This window comes from Vidua macroura, chromosome 32 (genome assembly GCF_024509145.1).
Source record: "Vidua macroura isolate BioBank_ID:100142 chromosome 32, ASM2450914v1, whole genome shotgun sequence".
NCBI classification, from domain to species: Eukaryota; Metazoa; Chordata; class Aves; order Passeriformes; family Viduidae; genus Vidua; species Vidua macroura.
In genome coordinates, this window is record NC_071602.1 from 1,211,639 (window position 1) to 1,230,349 (window position 18,711).

At 53.3% G+C, this 18,711-nt stretch overlaps 1 protein-coding gene across 1 annotated transcript in view; it reads left to right on the forward strand.

Annotated features, from left to right (window-relative positions):
* Positions 1–18,465, forward strand: part of LOC128820940 (uncharacterized) — a 34,360-nt gene extending 15,895 nt beyond the window's left edge. The window contains exons 3-11 of the mRNA XM_054001780.1: positions 8,951–9,239; positions 10,761–11,364; positions 11,484–11,647; positions 11,841–11,996; positions 12,632–13,121; positions 13,836–14,381; positions 14,700–14,825; positions 15,953–16,202; positions 18,429–18,465. Of these exons, the coding sequence (XP_053857755.1) occupies positions 8,951–9,239; positions 10,761–11,364; positions 11,484–11,647; positions 11,841–11,996; positions 12,632–13,121; positions 13,836–14,381; positions 14,700–14,825; positions 15,953–16,202; positions 18,429–18,465 (2,662 nt within the window). The remainder of the gene's footprint in view (positions 1–8,950; positions 9,240–10,760; positions 11,365–11,483; positions 11,648–11,840; positions 11,997–12,631; positions 13,122–13,835; positions 14,382–14,699; positions 14,826–15,952; positions 16,203–18,428) is intronic.
* Positions 18,466–18,711: the final 246 nt, after the last annotated feature.

Genomic DNA, 18,711 nt, shown 5'->3' on the forward strand with positions numbered 1-18,711 from the left:
GGAATGTCAATAGCTGGCTGCCTTGACCTCTTTCATGCAATTGGCCGTCCCATGAAAGACCCTAAAAAATTCAAACCCAGTATTCATTGAATCATTGAATCATGGAATAGTTTAGGTTGGAAGGGACCTTAAAGATTATCTTGTTCTGATCCCCTGCCATGGACAGGAACACCTTCCACTAGGCCACATTGCTCAGAGCCCAGTTCAGCCCAGTCTTGAACACTTCCAGGGATGGGGCAGCCACAGCTTCTCTAGGCAACACCTGTGCCAGTGTTGTTTCTGTAATCAGTGTGCACTAAAAATTTGCTTCCACCTTTCCCAAATACAAAGGGATCTGGGCTTGGGCCACATTATTTTGGCAGTAGGAAATGCCCAAATTTCTGTATGTTCCGGCCTAGCACTTGAAAAAGGAAATATTTCCCTATACTGAGGAATTCAGCTGTTCTTTGCTTTTTTGCTTTTATTTTTTTTTTTTTTAAGGTAGATGTCGTGGTTTGACAGGGAAATGAATTTTTTCAGGAAGTTGGGGTGAAACCAATCAGTGGTCAGGTTTGGATATTGGCACTTGGAGTGACCGCTGAAGGCATTGGACACGCCTCTGAGAATACAGCGGGTTAAAAGCAGAGAACGCCCAGGGGAACTGTCTCTTCTGTTCCAGTCAGGCAGTCCCTGGGAGCATGAAGGAGCCCCTAGGGCCATTCTTGACCAAGGCTCCCCAGGGACTCCTTCCAGCAGATCCTTGAGGCCACTGGGATGTGGGCTAGGGGGGGATGCTGAGGGCAGGACAAGGGGGTGATGGTGCCCAGCCTGGCTGGGGCTGTGCCAGGAGGCCCCAGTGCCTCAGGACAAGGTGTCTCCTCACAGCCCTTGGTGGCACAGACCCTGCTGTGCCCCAGGGCACCAGGACTTGGCTTCTCTTTGTCCTCACCTGTCATCAGTGCCCCCAGTTCTCTGCTCTGCCTGGGGCCTGGGGACGCTTTCTCAGTCGTGTCCCTCAGTGGGAGCCATTAAAAGTCAAAGAAACTTTGGAGTTGGATTCTGACTTGGAGTTCTGGAGAGGTTTCTTCAGCTCCCTCTCAGGGCCTGATGTTCAGGGCCTGAGCACAAAGCCCCAGAGGGTCATTCAAGTGCTTGTGCTGTGTCTGTGCTGCTGAGCTGGGCCGGGCTCCTGGCACAGAGGGTGAGCCTGGCAACCAAGGAGAGCTTCAAAAGCACATTTCTCTTGATGAGCGGCTCTTCTCCCAGCCCAGCAGGGCTGGGGCACTGCCTGCAGCCAGCCCGGGCACAGCCCAGAGGCACAGAGAGCTTCAATCTGTCAGGGCTGGGAAGATGCTGAGAAGTGCCTGGGGCAGAATCACAGCCAGCCCTTGGCACAGGAACCTTTGGCTGCAGGACAAGGCAGCTGCAGCTCCTGGAGTGATCTCCTCAAGCTGGAACATCCCAATGCCCACAGACCCTGTAAGTACCTTCTCTGATTCTCTCTTGTGCAGAGCAGCCAGGGGTGCCCAGGGCTGTCCTGCAGAGCAGGGTCCTGCAGCCCAGGGCACTGTGCTGGGCCAGGAACTCTGCTGCCTGCCAGAGGCAGCTCTCAGCCAGCCCGGGGAGCTGCTCCCAGCACTGGGGGACAAGATGTGGGTGGAAGGAGACAGGTGAAATTTGTTGTGTGGTGAGGATGCTACATTGTTCAGGACTGCTCCCAGCATGGCATTTAACTCCAGAACATTTCCAAGTAGATTATACAGGGAGCACAGCAAGTCATGGGCTGCAAACAAGGGCAAATCCTGCAGTTTTAGTCTACTGCTCTGGGTGGCCTGGATAGGAAATTGCACATAGATATTAGTCTTTCAGTTGAGGCAGAGAAAAATAATAAAGTTTTCTCTCTGATATTAATAAACCAGGCAGTGACAGAAAACAGCACAGGGCCCCTTAGAGGCACCATCAGTGTTGCTTTTCCAGCCTCCTCAGGGTTGCTCTGGCGTTGCCATTAGAGCCTGCAGAGCCAGAGCTGCCTCTGTGCAATGCCTGAGCTTGGAGGGGTCTGCAGAGCAGAGATGAGCCCCCAGGGCTGGGCTGGGCTCTGGCAGCACTGGCAGGGCCCAACCCTGGGCACAGGGAAGCAGCTGCTGGGCAGACAGCTCCAGGCAGCAGAGCCCTGGGCAGGCAGAGGGGGGAAAGTGCCCCCAAGCTGTGCTGGGATATTTAAAGTCCTCTCCAAACCCCAAAAAAAATTCCATGATTACCTTTTTTACAGATCCACGTGGCAAGGCACCACAAATGTCCAACAGCAGCTCCATCAGCCACTTCCTCTTATGTTCTTCATCTCAGTAGAGCTTTTCCTCCTGACCGTCATATGCTACGACTGCTACGTGTCCATCTGCAAACCCCTGCACTACGGGACCCTCCTGGGCAGCAGAGCTTGTGCCCACATGGCAGCAGCTACCTGGGCCAGTGCCTTTCTCAATGCTCTGCTGCTCACGGCCAATACATTTTCCCTGCCCCTGTGCCATGGCAATGCCCTGGGCCAGTTCTTCTGTGAAATCCCCCAGATCCTCAAGCTCTCCTGCTCCAAATCCTATCTCAGGGAACTTGGGCTCACTGCAGTTACTGCCTGTTTAGGACTCGGATGTTTTGTGTTCATTGTTTTCTCCTATGTGCAGATCTTCAGGGCTGTGCTGAGGATCCCCTCTGAGCAGGGACGGCACAAAGCCTTTTTCACCTCCCTCCCTCACCTGGCCGTGGTCTCCCTGTTCCTCAGTACTGGCACATTTGCCTACCTGAAGGCCCCCTCCATCTCCTTCCCATCCCTGGATCTGTCCCTGTCAGTTCTGTACTCGGTGGTGCCTCCAGCCCTGAACCCCCTCATCTACAGCCTGAGAAACCAGGAGCTCAATGCTGCAGTGTGGAGACTGATGTCTGGATGCTTTCAGGAACATTAAACTGCTGGCCAATTTTTGCCAATCACTTGTAATAAAAGTAATCTTTGATACTTCTTGTTGGTTTCATTTTGGACATTCTTTTTCTTTATTTTAGTTTTTCCATATTGTCCACAGAGAAATGTCATTGCTTGTGCCATTTCTCATTTTGTTTCTCTCCACCTTCCCTGTGGCCACAGACTGTGTCAATGAGGGGCTGCGATCTTGGTAGCTTTAAAGGAACTCAAGGATGTCCCAGCAAAGTTTTCTGCAGAGATGCCCTTTTATTGCCTTCTCTGGAGCTGCAGCAGCAATGTCTGTGTGCAGAGCTGGGGGCAGATCAGTGCTGGACAGCAGCTCTGGTCCTGCTGGCCACACCATTCCTGATCCAGGCCAGGAGCCATTGGCCTTCTTGGCCACCTGAGCACACTGCTGGCTCATGTCCAGCCTACTGTCCATCAGTCCCTTCAGGTCCCTTTCTGCCTGGCTGCTGTCCAGCCACTCTGTCCCCAGCCTGTGGTGCTGCAGGGGTTGTTGTGGCCAAAGTGCAGGACCTGGCACTTGGACTTGCTAAACCTCACCTTGTTGGATTTGGGCCCTGGATCCAGCCTGTCCAGGTCCCTTTGCAGAGCTCTCCTACCCTCCAGAGATCAACACTCACATCCAGCTTAGTGTCATCTGCAAAGATGTCCTTGGTTCCAAGGAGCCCCTCAGTGTCACAATGTCCCTTTGGTTACACCAGGCCCTGCACTGTCACACTGGTCTCCGTGGTTCCATGGGGCCCCAAAATGTCACAAATGGACTCCTTGGTTCCATGTGACTTCACAGTGTCACAATGTTCTCGTTGGTGCCACAGTTTCACAGTGGCCCCCTGGTTCCATGGGGCCCCAGTGTGTCACAAAGGCCCCATGGTCACATGAGGCCCCACACGGTCACAATGCTCTCTGTGGCTCTACAAGTCCCCTCAGTGTCACAATGGGCTCCTTGTTTCCACGAGGCCACACAGTGTCACAAGAGCCTTCCAGATTCCTTGAGGCCCCAGAGTGTCACAGTGGCCCCTTGGTTACACAAAGTTCTCCAGTGTCACAATGTCCCCTTGGTTCCATGAGGCCCCGCAGTGTCAGAATGACCCCTTGGTTCCCCTGGGCCCTGGACTCTCCCAATGGTCTCTTTGGTATCGCAGTGTCAAAATTGTGAAACCCCTCGGTTCCACAAGGCCCCGCAGTGTCACAATGGCCTCTGTGGTCCCACGAGGACCCAGTGTCACGGTGGACTCCCTGGTTCCATGTGGCCCCAGAGCACCACAATGGAGCCCTGGTTCTATGGGGCTGCACAGTGTCACTCTGGTCCTCTTAGTTCCACGAGACCCTGCAGTGTCACAATGGCCTCAGAGTGTCCCAATCATCACAGAATGACAGAATCAAATAGGCTGGAAAAGACCTTTGGGATCATCAAGTCCAACCAATGCCCTAAAACTGCCTTGTCACCCAGACATGCCACTAAGTGCCACTGGAGAGGGACAGTAACTCTGCCACCTCCCCCCTGGCCTGCCCATTCCAATGCCCACTCACCCTTTCTGTGAAAAACTTCTTCCTGTTGTCCAGCCTAAACCTCCCCAGGTACAGCTTAAGGCTGTGTCTTCTTGTCCTGCCCTCCAGCAGATCCACACTCACATCCAGCTTGGTGTCATCTGCAAATCTGGTGATGGTGGGCTTGATCCCCTCACCCAGATCATCAGTGAAGATGTTAAACAGGACTGAGCCCAACACAGATCCCTGGGGGACAGCAGCAGGGACTGGACACCAGCTGGATGCACCACCATCCCCACCACTCTCTGGGCCCAGCCTCCAGACAGCTCTTCAATCTCCCAGCGAGGAGGGAACCTGCCCAAGCCATGGGCTGCAGCTTTTCCAGGGAATGCTGTCTGAGACAGTGTCAAAGGCTTTGCTGAAGTCCAGATGGACACATCCACAGCCTTTCCCACATCCACAGGTGGGTCACCTGGTTATAAAAGGAGATCAGGTTGGTCAGACAGGACCTGCCCCTCTTAAATCCACACTGGCTGGCTCTGACCCCTCAGCCATCCTGTGGGTGCCCTGTGATGACTCTCAAGGTGATCTGTTCCATAACCTTGCCAGGCACCAAGGTCAGGCTGACAGGCCTGGAGTTCCCCAGATCCGCCTTCCAGCCCTTCTTGGGGGATGGGTTCACACTGGCACCTCCAGTCCTCGGGCACCTCCCTGGTGAGCCAGGACTGATGGTAAATGATGGAGAGCAGCTTGGGGAGCTCATCCAACAGCTCCCTCATCCCCCTAGGATGGATCCCCTCTGACCCCATACACCTGTGAGCATCTGAGTGGCCCAGCAGGTCACCAGCTGCTTCCTCCTGGATTACAGGGGGCTGTTCTGCTCCCTGTGCCCATCTGCCAGCTCAGGAGAACTCTTGTCCTGAGGACAACCTGTCCTAATATTGAAAATTGAGACAAACAAGGTGTTAAGTAGCTTGGCCTTTTCCTTATCTTTAGTTACTATATTCTCCACGGTATCAAATAAAGAGTAGAGGTTCTCCTTATCCCACATTTTGCTATTAATTTATTCATAGACACATTTTCTATTATTTTTCACAGAAGTGGCCAGGTTAAGCTCTAATTGAGCTTTCACCACTCAACTTTTCTTTCTTCATGACCTAACAACATCCTTAAAAATTCCTAAGTTGCCTTCTGTCCAAAGTTGATGCACCCTCTTCTTTCCCTTGAGTTCCCACGAAAGCTCCATGGGCAGCCAGGTCAGTCATTTTCCTCACCAGCTCATCTTTTGCCACACTGGGACAGGCTGCTCCTTTACCCGTAAGATTACTTTCTTGAAATGTGTCCATCCTCCCTAGACCCCTTTGTTTTTAAGGGCTGTTTCCCATTTAAAAAATCAGTACTTGATTCGCTACTCTCCAAATCTCCATCCTAAATAGGCCAAAGTCTGCCCTTCCTAATTCCAGTGTGGAAGTTCTGTTGCTGCCCCTCCTTCTTTCACAGAATATTGAAAACTTGACTATTTCATGGTCACTGTGCCCCAGGCAGCCTCTGACCCCCACATCTGCCACCAGCCCTTCTCTGTGAACAGCAGGAGACAGAGCTTTCCTTGGGAGTGGGAGTGTTACCAAAAATTCAGTAAAACAGAAAACTCCTTCACACCAACGCAGCATTAAGAAGCAGCGTCCTTTATTCAGACGGACGCACGGGGGATAGCTCCTCCAAAAGCCAAGCATGCTGAGTGCAGGAAAGTTTCTGTTCATATTCTGTATTGTGCATACATATTCATTGATTGTCCGGGACTAAACACACATCTGATAATCATTTCCCCAAAATCATAAACACATTTCCCCTCCCCTTTACCCATGCTGCCTTCTGTCCTGGGGGGTCTCTCTGGTGGTCCCTGGTGGTCGTGGACCCCAATGTTCCAGTGGGCCTGGCTGAGCTGGCAGGACACTGAGGCTGGTGAATTTCAGTTCCCCTTCTCACACAATGGGCATTGTGTGGTTTCCATAGGCCCGGGGTTTGGAGAACAAGCTCCAGGTGTCAGCTCACCTGGTGGAGACAATTTATCATCTGGTAACATGAGGTCACAGAGCAGACTATGACATCACAGAGTTGGCTGTGACATCAGAGACCATCTATGTGACATTAAAGAATTGGCTGTGACATCACAGGACAGAGCTCTGACATCATAGAGCCAACTCTGACATCACAGAATTTTGCTGTGACATTACAGGGCAGCTCTGTGACATCACAGAATGGACTGTGGCATCAGAGACCAGCTGTGTGACATTAGAGAATGGGTTGTGACCTTACAGACCCTGCTGTGACATCACAGAGCAGGCTGTGACATCACAGAGGGGCTGTGTGACATCCCAGGAGGGTTCTGTGAGGTCACTGGGTTGGTCACTCCACCCCAGTTCCCCCTCACAGTTTCTCCCAACAAGTCCAATGCTGTTCATGCCCAGCGGGGTCCCTGTCTCCCCGTATCCCCCCGGTCCACCTGGAGCCACAGCCTCCACCAAAGGATGTTCCACAGGATCCACCCCAGAGTCTGACACGGGGAAAAGGGGCCAGGGTTGTGTGACCAGGACATCAAGGACGTGGATCATCCAGGTCCCTGTGGCCTGGCTTGGGTTCCCCAGGGCAGGAAAGGTGTCTGGCAGCTGGAGCAGGCTTAGGGAAGGGCCTCCAAGGTGGGGCTGGAGCCCTTGGGCTGTGAGCAGAGGCTGAGGGAGCTGGGCTTGTCCAGCCCAGAGCAGGGAAGGCTGAGGGGCTCCTCATCCCAAGCCTGGCAGTGCCAGCGAGGAGGGGATGGAGAACACAGAGCCAGGCTCTTCACTGGGGAGCCTGGTGGGAGACAAAAGCCAATGGGTGGAAGGGGAAAGAGGGGAGATCAGCCAGGCCAGGAGGAGATGAAATGAGTCAGGCTGGTTTCAGCATTTCCTCAACACCAAAAGCAGCCTGACCTCCCTTCTCCATCCACCACTGACAGCTTTGCAAATCAGGAACTGTTTGAGCTGTTTTTCCCTCACTCCTGGAAGAGCATCCTGATACAAGAACTTAATTGTGTTTATATCTATCACAGAATCATGTTTGTCAAAAATAAATTTTAGTAAGGAAATCACTTGTGGATGGTGGACACATCAGACTTACTGGGACGTTGCACATAGCTCAGGGAAGAGTGTGATTGTTATTAAATTGTGTCCTGTTCAACTGTGGTCTGTTGGCCATGAAGAGAAACTTTCTGTGCCTCTGATTCTCACCAGTTCCTGATGCCCAAAGGACACAAACCTGATGAGCTGTGGTTCCCACTGCAGTGGTGGCACTTGCACCTCCCTCCATCCCCAGAGCAGAGCTGCCTTGTCCCAGAAAGTCTCAGGCAATGCAGGGATGAAGGAAACAGGACAGGCTGTGGGGATCAGGGGAAGGGCAGGGCCAGGGATTTGGGGTGGTTGTGAGCACAGGGCAGGACTCGGCCCTTGGCCTTGGTGAACCTCATCCAATTGACCTGGGCCCATGGCTCCAGCCTGATATCAATCTATAAACAGGAAGAGAAAATAAATAGGACAAAAGAGTTCTCTGCACTGTTTTCAATACAGTATATTCACTTTGAATACACTTCTGAAATCTGTCTAATTAACCACAGATGAATTGAGATCTTCAATTACTACCAGCAGCTTTTCTTGTTTGGGTATTTTGAACAAACATTTATGAGCATTTCTCACTGAAGTCGTGAACTGAAGAGCTCAAGAAAGAAGAGGCCTCTGGAGCAGTAAAATTAATCAGCAACCTCCAAGGGGCTCAGGATCCATCCCCATCAGAGCAGCAATGAACGGAAATGGGCACAGCTTTGTGGCTGTCCCAGCTCTGGGATGGGCCCTGGGCCTGGAGCAGGAGCAGCTCTGGAAGGCCCCAAGGCCGGGGCTCTTGTGCTGGCCTGGGCAGATGGGATGACAGCAGGGGCTCCAGAGTGTGGAAGGGGTTCCTGCTCTCCCTTGGGAGGCAGCAACAGTTTAGAAAAGGTTGCCAATCAACTGCTGCTCTCCACCCCAGAAGAGCTGTCCATCAATGTTTAGCATACTCCCCAGTTCCAGAAAGTTCAGTTATTCTGTTACCCCCATTGGCTCCTGTTAGAATACCACTCCTCCTCTGTACCCCGATTAGTTCTTTGTATGTCACCCCACTCTGTCTCTCCCCCTTTACCCGTTGCCTGTTGGCTGTTTTGTACCCTAACCACTCCTACTCCTTTGCCCTTAATACCCAGCCCCGCCTTCCCTCGGGGCTCCCAGAGTTCGCTCCCTTCTGGAGAGTTCGTGTCCCTCGTTTCACCCTCCTGTTCCTGCGACGCTCCTGAAATAAAGCCTCTAGGAATAAAGCCACTTTGGAGCCCTCTCGTCCTTACGGTGGAGCTATCCGTGTCCCGCCACCTCCTCCCCACGGACCGGCCGTCCTAGGGTTTTCCCCCGGACTGGCTGGGCACCCGGGTGAAGCCCGGAGGACTTGTAGTTTAATACAAGTGGCGCACGAACGCGGCGACCACTGCCCTGGTCACCGAGGAGCGTCTCCCGTGAGCATCCGGATCCGCGACCCCGCGCTCCGGGATTTCAAGTGCCATTTGCCGCCGCTTCCAGGGGCAGCTCTACTTCTGTTGTTTGAAGGCTTCTGCCTCCTGGCGCTGCTGATAACTCGTGGAGATCCGACCCTGCAGCTTCGGGGGAAGCGCCGGATTTCACGAGATCAGCAGCACTCCACCGTCCCGCCACAGCTTTCTTCTTTTCGCTGCGTCCCGGTGCTGGTGAGTTTCGCTGCTCGAGGCGAGCAGCCGACGCAGGCTCTTTTTTTTTCTTTTCTCCTTTTGCTTTGGCCGGGGATCTCTCTTGCAGCGGGAAAACTGGGCAACCGCCTTTCCCCTGCACGATGGGAGTTTTATATCCAAGTTAAATCCGCCCTTGTGTTGGGGAATGTTTCCTTTAAAAAAGGGGTTTTAAAATCTTTTGTTAATTTTATTTTTGAGCACTTTCCTGACGTCTCCATGGACGATGTCTTTTCTGTTTCGTTTTGGGGGAAAGTTGGACGTTACATTTACGATGTTCAAGTTACGGGGAATTTTAAAGTGGGGAGATTTTTTCCAATTTATGATTCCATTTTTAATTTAGTTAAATCGAAAGGGGAAAGTTTGGGTCCCAGTTCTCCTACCCCTCATTCCGCCCCCCTCGCTCCTAACCCCACTTCCCCTAAGGGTGGATCGGGAGACAGATCCTGCCAGAATGAGGCACAGGGCTGCTGCCGTCTCCCTGCTACCTCCCGTTCCACCCTATCCTCTCCTTGTGTTGGGACTGGCCACCCCAGCACGAGCCCTACCCCTTCCCTCGTTCCACGAGTCCCTGACCCCAGTCATATCCCCAGTTGTCATGGCTGTTCCAATGCTGTTTTAATACCTCAAAATGGCGACGGCCTCGTGGCCGGTCGCCACACAGTACAAAATGGCGCCTCCTCCTCCACACCCCCTCGGGTTCCCACCATTGTAACATCTCCGCCCCCTCCGTCAGTTGCTGCCCCCGCGTCGGGTCCCAACCCCCATCACGCATCGATTTCAGTGACGTCGGGACCCTCCCATCCTGCCTCCTTGACCACACCCCTGGGTGGGCCCCTGGTGGGTGGGACAGGCCTGACGGAAGGCCACGCCCTGGTGGGTGTGTCAGGCCACGCCCCCTCTCCTGCCGCTCCCGGTTCCCACGCTACTGGAACCGAAAGGAGGCCCAGCCGGAAGCAGGCCATCTTGGCCTGCAGGGTCTCCTGGCACCGGGACCCACCGGCAAGGGAGAGGCTCCGCACACTAGCCTGTCCTGCCTCATCATCGGAAGAGGATGAGGACAGTGACAACCCCCGGCAAACAACCAAGCCAGGGGAGGGCTGGGCCCAGATCCGGGCCGAGGCCATCAAGGATGGGGACCTAGATCTTGCAAGGGATCTAGGTCCATTTGCAGCACCAGTTGTGCATAAGAGGGGAAAAGAGCCGAGGTGGGAACAGTTACTATACGTTGAAGTAAAGGAGTTGAGGAGAGCCGCAAAGGATTATGGGAGAAAATCTCCCTTCTTTAAAAATGTTTTAAACCTTACCTTTTCAGGACATTCCCTTATACAACACAACCTTCGCTATATAGCAAAGGCCCTGCTACATTGGAAAAAATTGATTAAGTCTCTCCTAACAAAGTATGATCTCAGGGAGGTGTTAGGAGACGGCGAGGAGGGCCTTGAAGCTTTGGTAGGGGAGGGGGAATTTAGCAGACCTGAGGACCAAATCCTCCTTCCCGAGAATTTGTTAAGTGACATAAGGGACGCTGGGAAGGAGGCACTGCTGAAAATCCCCGATGGTACCACCCCCCTCCAAAACTTTTCATCAGTTCTTCAAGACCCTGATGAAACTTTTATCAAGTTCGTGGACAGGTTAAAGGAGGCCATCGACAGGCAAATTGAGAACATCGAGGCCCGAGAACTTCTGCGAAAAATGGCCCTGACCAATGCCAACCCAGAGACCAAGAAGATCCTGAGAGCTCTTCCCCAGGATCCGGAGCCTACCATCGCTAAGATGGTAGAGGCGTGCACCAAGGCGACTTCTATGGAGCAAACAGTGGCATTTGCGGTGAGCAAAGGGGTGGGGGAGGTGATGGTAGACCTGATGAATACTCGCTGTTTTGGGTGTGGCCAGTTGGGCCACATCCAAGCGAACTGCCCACACTGGCCGCCAGATAGGTCTTACCACCCTTACAACCCCTCCCCGAGACCAACATACAGGAATCCCCGCTTCCATCGGCCGGGAAACAGCAGGCAGAGCGCGAGGAAGGGCCGCGCCATGACACCAAATGGCCCGTCCCAGCACCCAGAGCTGCCATCTTTCCCGGAGAACCACAGCCCCAGCGGTACGTTTCTCCGGACGTCCGCAGCCAGGAGGACGGGCTCCGGCTCCTCAGAAGAACCAGGCAACTGAACTGCGCCCGTTGCCAAGTCCTCCGGACCAGCCTTCACGTCATGTTTACAGATGAGGACTTGGTTTGCGTCCCGGCGGGATTCCTGCCACCGCCCTACTGTGACTACCCCACCACTGTTTTGCTGTTAGGAGACACCGCCAACACGCCGTATGACCTCACCATCATCCCAGAGGTCGTCTACTTCAAGCCGGGGACAGAGCTCACTGTCTCCGTGGTATGTTACCAGCCTCCGTTCTCCTTGCCTAAGGGGTCTCCTTTAGCCCTTTGCTACATTCTTGCATGTCCACACAGAAGACACCGGCATGGACCTTTCAACAGACCTTTCTTCGGATTTGGACTCTTCGGCCTTTCTTGTGCAAAATGTAAGCAGACAGAGACCTATTATTAAGACTTCTTTTGTTTTACAGGGAAAGTCCATCCCGCTTGACCTGATGGCAGACACCGGTGCGGATGTTACCATCATTCCCCAGGCAGGGTGGCCTCGCAGCTGGGAGCTGGTGTCCCCTTGTGGCACAATCTCCGGCATGGGAGGTGCTGTCAACTCCCACCAGAGCAAACATCTGGTATGTGTGGAGGGGCCGGAGGGTCAAGTTGCCACGATTAGGCCTTTTGTGGTAGCTTCCAATATCAAATTGTTAGGTAGGGACGTTTTGTCCCAATGGGGTGCCCGACTTGACATCCCTAGTCCTGCGTGGGATTTTTAGTCTGGGCCACTGCGGAGCGCACCTCCCCACCGCTCAATTGGAAAACAGACACACCGGTGTGGGTGGACCAGTGGCCCCTACCATCTGAAAAATTAAGGGCGCTCAATGAACTTGTTGAGGAGCAGGTGCGCCTGGGGCATTTAATACCTTCCACCAGCCCCTGGAACACACCTGTCTTTGTAATTAAGAAACCCGGCAAAGACAGGTGGCGCCTGCTCCAAGACCTATGCAGGGTTAATGATGTCATCGAAAATATGGGCCCTTTGCAACCAGGCCTTCCCTCTCCCTCCATGCTGCCCCGGGATTGGCAGCTTGCAATCCTTGACATCAAGGATTGCTTCTTTAACATCCCTTTGTATCCCGGAGATGCTCCCAGATTTGCCTTCTCGGTTCCCTCCATCAACCGAGGAGAGCCATATAAATGCTATCAGTGGACCACTCTGCCCCAGGGATTGAAAAATTCCCCTGTGCTCTGCCAAACCTTTGTGGATCAGGTCCTTTCCCCGGTCCGTCGCCTCTTTCCCGAGTCAATCTTTTTGCACTACATGGACGACATTTTAATTTGCGCTGCTGATGCAAAATACCTGCGAGCAGCATTGGAAAAGACAATAAAGACCATCAAGGACTCAGGATTCCAAATTGCGGAAGAAAAGATCCAGCTGTCATCCCCCTGGAAATATTTGGGCTTCCTAATCACGGGAAGGACCGTTGTGCCCCAGTCCCTCACCATCAAGGACAACCCTCAAACCCTGCGGGACTTGCAGCAGCTCTGCGGCACCATCACGTGGATCCAACCTCTCCTAGGACTCACCACAGAGGAGCTGTCACCGCTGTTCCAGCTGCTGAAAGGCAACGGCGACCTGGCATCCCCACGCCATCTCACCCCGGATGCCTGTGAGGCCCTGGAGAGAGTCGCAGCTGCCATCAAGTCCCGCCAGGCACATCGGGTCGTGCGGTCCCTCTCCATCAACTGTGCCATCTTAGGTAAGTCCCCAAACTTACATGCCCTCTTATTCCAGTGGGACGACAGCCAGAGGGACTCACTCTTAATCATAGAGTGGTTGTTCCTCCCACATCAGCCCGCAAAAACAGTGACACCTTTTCCGGAATTGATGGCAAAACTTATTATTAAGGCCCGCCAGCACCTCCGGACCCTCGCAGGGTGTGACCCAGCATGCATCTACTTACCATTAAATTTGGACCAATTGGATTTCCTCTTACAAACAAATGAAAATTTACAGATTTCGGTAGACAGCTATCCTGGTCAAATTTTAATACATTATCCCAAACACAAACTTTTTAAAGACACCTTGTATTTGGCCCCAAAATCTTTCAAAAGTAAGATTCCATTGAAAGGTGCTCTCACGGTGTTCACCGATGGGTCAGGTAGATCCCACAAATCATTGATCACCTGGAAGGACCTGGACAGTCAGAAGTGGGAGTCTGACGTCCAAATAGTTCAGGGTTCCCCCCAGATCGCTGAGCTTGCAGCGGTCGTGAGAGCCTTCAAAAAATTTCAACAACCTTTCAATCTTGTCACTGATTCAGCTTATGTGGCCGGGATAGCAGAAAGGGCTGAACACGCCCTGCTCAAAGAAATTCACAACAAAGCATTGTACAGCTTGCTCTCAAAACTCATTTGGCTTATCTCACACCGGAAGCAACCGTATCACATTCTGCATGTTAGGTCACACACAGACCTGCCAGGTGACATCACTGAGGGAAACCGGAGAGCAGACGCCCTGGCGATGTTGGCCACCTCCACCTCTGTAAACCCTACAATTCTAAGACCCACCTTGCCAGATGTCCACATGCAGGCTAAGATGAGCCACGCCTTTTTCCACCAGAATGCTCCGGCGCTTTGCCGTCAGTTTAAAATCTCCAAGGAGCAGGCGCGGGCCATCTTAGCCACCTGCCCCAATTGCCAATCCCACGCCTTACCATCCTTAGTGACGGGGGTTAACCCCCGGGGACTGGGGGCATTGGAAACCTGGCAGACGGACATAACACACTTTCCCTCCTTTGGGCGGCTGAAGTACATCCATGTGTCTGTAGACACGTTCTCGGGGGCAGTGTTTGCCTCCACCCACACGGGGGAAAAAACAAAGGATATCATCAAACACTTATACATGGCTTTCTCCACCTTGGGTGTCCTTAAAACGATCAAAACAGACAATGGACCAGGGTTTGTGTCCAAACAACTCATGGAATTCGTGCAACAATGGGGCATTGATCACATTACAGGTACTCTGCACAACCCTACAGGGCAATCGATCGTGGAAAGAAAACATCAAGAAATTAAAAAACTGCTAGAGCAGCAAAACGATTCGGCCCTCACCACGAGCCCTGTAGAGAGGTTGTACAAAGCCCTATATGTTCTCAATTTCATGAACTGTTCGGTCCGTGAGCCAAACCCCCCGATACTACGCCACTTTCATAATAACACCAGGGCGCAGTTGAAAGAAAGACCACCAGTGCTCGTTAAAGACCCTGAGTCCAGGAACATCAAAGGTCCGTACCCGCTGATAACGTGGGGGAGAGGGTATGGCTGTGTCTCCACAGAACAGGGCCCCAGGTGGATCCCCAGCAAGTTTATAAAACCATACCGGGAAGACATTGTGAAGGAAAGCCACCCCCCGGACCACTCCCCCGAGACAACAGCTCCAGCGGAGACCACCGTCGCCTGGAGTCGGAGGAAAAGGAAGGGAAGCAGACCCATCGATACCGCCACAAGGACTTTGATAACTAATCGATACTTCCCACCGGCTTGGACAGTTTTACCCCCTGACCCCATCCCCAACCATTCCTTACCCTTTCCCGTCCTACCACTTTCCTCGCCCCCTTACCCTCACACCTGACCCCACATTTTTCTGTTTCAATGTTAATTTAAACGGGGGAGGATGGGGATTTGAAGAGACCCTTGGTCTTATTCTCTTTTTGTATGTCCGAGTTATTAGATTACCGACCACCCAGATGGCAATTACATCAGCCAGAACACCCCACAGCGACTGGCTTCCTGCAGCTGCCTTCGTCACCATCTTATGGCTCCACCTGGCAGGAAGCTGGCTCGTGCCACAGCCCAAGGAAAACGTCTGGGTCACGCTGGCAAAGTCTATAGGACAAGAACAGCTTTGCATGGCCATGGGCAGTGTAGACAATCCGTTGTCTACATGCCTGGTGGGAGTCCCCCTGTCCGAAAATGATTTTCCGTTCACAGGGATGAAACTCAACCCAGCGGACTCCTGGATGAGTTGGATGAGGACATTACCACAGGCACCACAGGAACCCCAGGAATTGGACCTACTGGGGTCCACAAGGGCTCAGTATTTGTATTCGGTTTTATACTAAGGCCCCACAAACAAAACCAGGGCAAAACATCAAAGACGTAACACCAGCAAATAGAAAATACATCAATGAGTGGTGCAATTACACAAGCCCTGTGTTGTCTAAGTCCTACCCATTCCCTAAGGAGCTCCCTCGGGGTGTGTTTCTCATCTGTGGGGACAGGGCGTGGGCTGGGATCCCTTCCAATACAAAAGGGGGTCCCTGTAGCCTTGGCAAGCTTACGACGCTAACCCCCAATAAAACCCAAATTCTGGATTGGAAAAAGAAAAGTCAATTGGCACGCAAAAAGCGATCGTATGGTGAATTTGACCCAAATTGCAATTCCAAAATTTATGATTGGAGTGAGGGAAAGAGGGTTGCCGCTTCTATTTTTCTACCATGGTACGCGGCAGCGAAAGCCCTCGGTGAGATTTCTCACCTGGGGTGTTGGATGAGTAAGCAGGCCAACGCTACGTCTGCCGCATTATCAGACCTCTTGGCAGAAGAAGAGACCACCAGGCACGCCACCTTACAGAACAGAGCGGCCATCAATTTTCTGCTGCTCGCCCATGGCCATAGCTGCGAGGACTTTGAAGGGATGTGCTGCTTCAACTTGACATCGAAGAGCACATCCATCCAAGCCAAAATCCAGCGGATCCAGGCGTTAGTCAAAGACTTAAAGACTGAAACCAGGGCTATGGACGCGGTGAACAAGACCTTCTCCCAGTGGGGTGTTCCTGGGTGGGCCGTGCCAATCGTTAAAGGTTTAATTTGGATTTTGATTATTATCTTCTTAATTTCTGTAGCCTTAACTATTTTTAAGAAAATGTTAACGAGGAACTTGGGGAATGTTTTTTTAATAAATCAGAAAGGGGGAGTTGTGGGAGGGGCTCCTGCTCTCCCTTGGGAGGCAGCAACAGTTTAGAAAAGGTTGCCAATCAACTGCTGCTCTCCACCCCAGAAGAGCTGTCCATCAATGTTTAGCATACTCCCCAGTTCCAGAAAGTTCAGTTATTCTGTTACCCCCATTGGCTCCTGTTAGAATACCACTCCTCCTCTGTACCCCGATTAGTTCTTTGTATGTCACCCCACTCTGTCTCCCCCCCTTTACCCGTTGCCTGTTGGCTGTTTTGTACCCTAACCACTCCTACTCCTTTGCCCTTAATACCCAGCCCCGCCTTCCCTCGGGGCTCCCAGAGTTCGCTCCCTTCTGGAGAGTTCGTGTCCCTCGTTTCACCCTCCTGTTCCTGCGACGCTCCTGAAATAAAGCCTCTAGGAATAAAGCCACTTTGGAGCCCTCTCATCCTTACGGTGGAGCTATCCGGGTCCCGCCACCTCCTCCCCACGGACCAGCCGTCCGAGGGTTTTCCCCCGGACTGGCTGGGCACCCGGGTGAAGCCCGGAGGACTTGTAGTTTAATACAGCAGAGCTCTCAGCACCTCAGCCAGAGAGGAGCAGGGCACCCAGGGAGCCTCCTTGTGCCTTGGCCAAGCCCCTTCCCCCATGGCTGGGGCTGAGTCCTGGCTGAGCTGCAGCTGCTGCTGTGCCCTTGCCAGGGGCTGAGGCCGTGGGGCCAGTGGCCAGAGCAGCCTGGCCTGAGCAGAGCTGTGGGGCCAGAGCCGGCTGGGCTGTGCTGGGGAGAGGCCCTTGGTGCTGCACAGAGCTCAGGGCAGCTGGCAGAGCTTGCAGGGAACTGGGCTGGGCTCCGAGAGCCTGGCCCAGAAACCATCAGTGTCCATCTCAGCCTGGCTGAGCGTGCAGGGGCAGGACTCAGCCCAGGCCTTGTGGGGCAGGGCCAGCGCCTGTGCAAGGCATTGAAAACAGCCAAGTGCCCGAGAGAGGAGGCTGCTCTGTGCCCTTGGGGGCATGGACACAGCAGGGAGGGGGCCCAGGACATTTGTCAGCGCCAGCCTCTGTCCCCAGCCCTTGGCAGCCCTGGCTGCTGAGCCCAGCTTTGGCCTGGGCTGAGTTTGGCTGTGGCCCAGCTCCATCCTCCTGCGGGGCTCAGGGCCTGTTCCCTGCCATGGCCAGCCCTGGCCAGCCTCTCTGCTGGCCCAGAGGCCGGCAGAGCCCGGGGCAGGGCTGTCTGTGCAGCCCCACAGGTGCCATGGGCTGGGCAGGAGCTGGCAGAGGCTGCCCAGCAGGGAGGCCATGGGGCACAGAGCCCCAGGCCTGCTGTAGGCACCATGGCACAGGGGCCATTCCCAGCCGCAATGCTCCTGTCCTGGGCTGGGCCTGCACAGGGGCTGTGGCACCATGACTGGGCCAGCACAGGGCCACAAAGGGGCCACGCAGCCGCTGCCGGGGCTGGCAGCAAGGCCGGGCACAGACAAGGAATTGCTGAGCATGGCCTGCGCTGGCCAGGGCTGACTGTGCCAAAGGCAGAGCTCGGCTGCCCTTGGCAGCTGCAGGAACAGTCAGGAGCCCAAAGAGCCTCCATGGCTGTGCTGGAGACCAAGGCTGAAGCAGGGAAATGCAGGGCTGCTGCGCCATGGGGAGGGCATTGAATTCCAGCACACACCTCAGCTCTCTGATGATCCCGGCACCGTGCTGGGCCCTGTTTGAGACTGGAGCAGAGCAGATGTTGATGGCACAGGAGCCCTGCAGGGCTGGCAGGGACCTGCAGCTTGCAAGGTGCTCTGCTCTCCCTCAGCTCCTCTCTGAGAGATTCAATCCCAGCTGGGCACCTCAGGGCACAAGTGGCACTGCCTGTTCATGGGCACACACCTGATGTCTGCCTGGAAAGGGGCACAGGTTTTAATACCTGCTTGTTTCATAATATACAAACAAATCATTATTATCTGGGTCATTTGAGTACTTTAAAGACAAGGCAGTTTTCCTGCCAGGAAAACAAATTTCCTGGATCTACTGGATTCTTCTGCTGATGGCAGTTAAAGAAATACTGATTTCCCCCCCTACCTTTGCCACCAACATTCAGTCTAATATTTAATGTCCCTCTTCCTTCAGGTGTTTCCAGCTCTCCTGTTTAAATGGCCATGTCTAAGGACATCACTTCATTTAGAGCTGGATCTAGGTCCTTCCTGTTGCTCCCACATTTCCTCCTGCAGCTGTTCTCAGGTCATTCCAATGCATCTCTCTTGACTGGCTTCATGCTTTGAACTTCAGGGAGTTCCCCAGTCTTTCAGAAGTTTAAATAACACCTTAGAATTTTAGTTGTATTTTTGTTGTTTATATCACCTCTTCCTATTCCTTTGTCTAAAAGTCTTCCTGCATGGCAATCCCTTGTGGG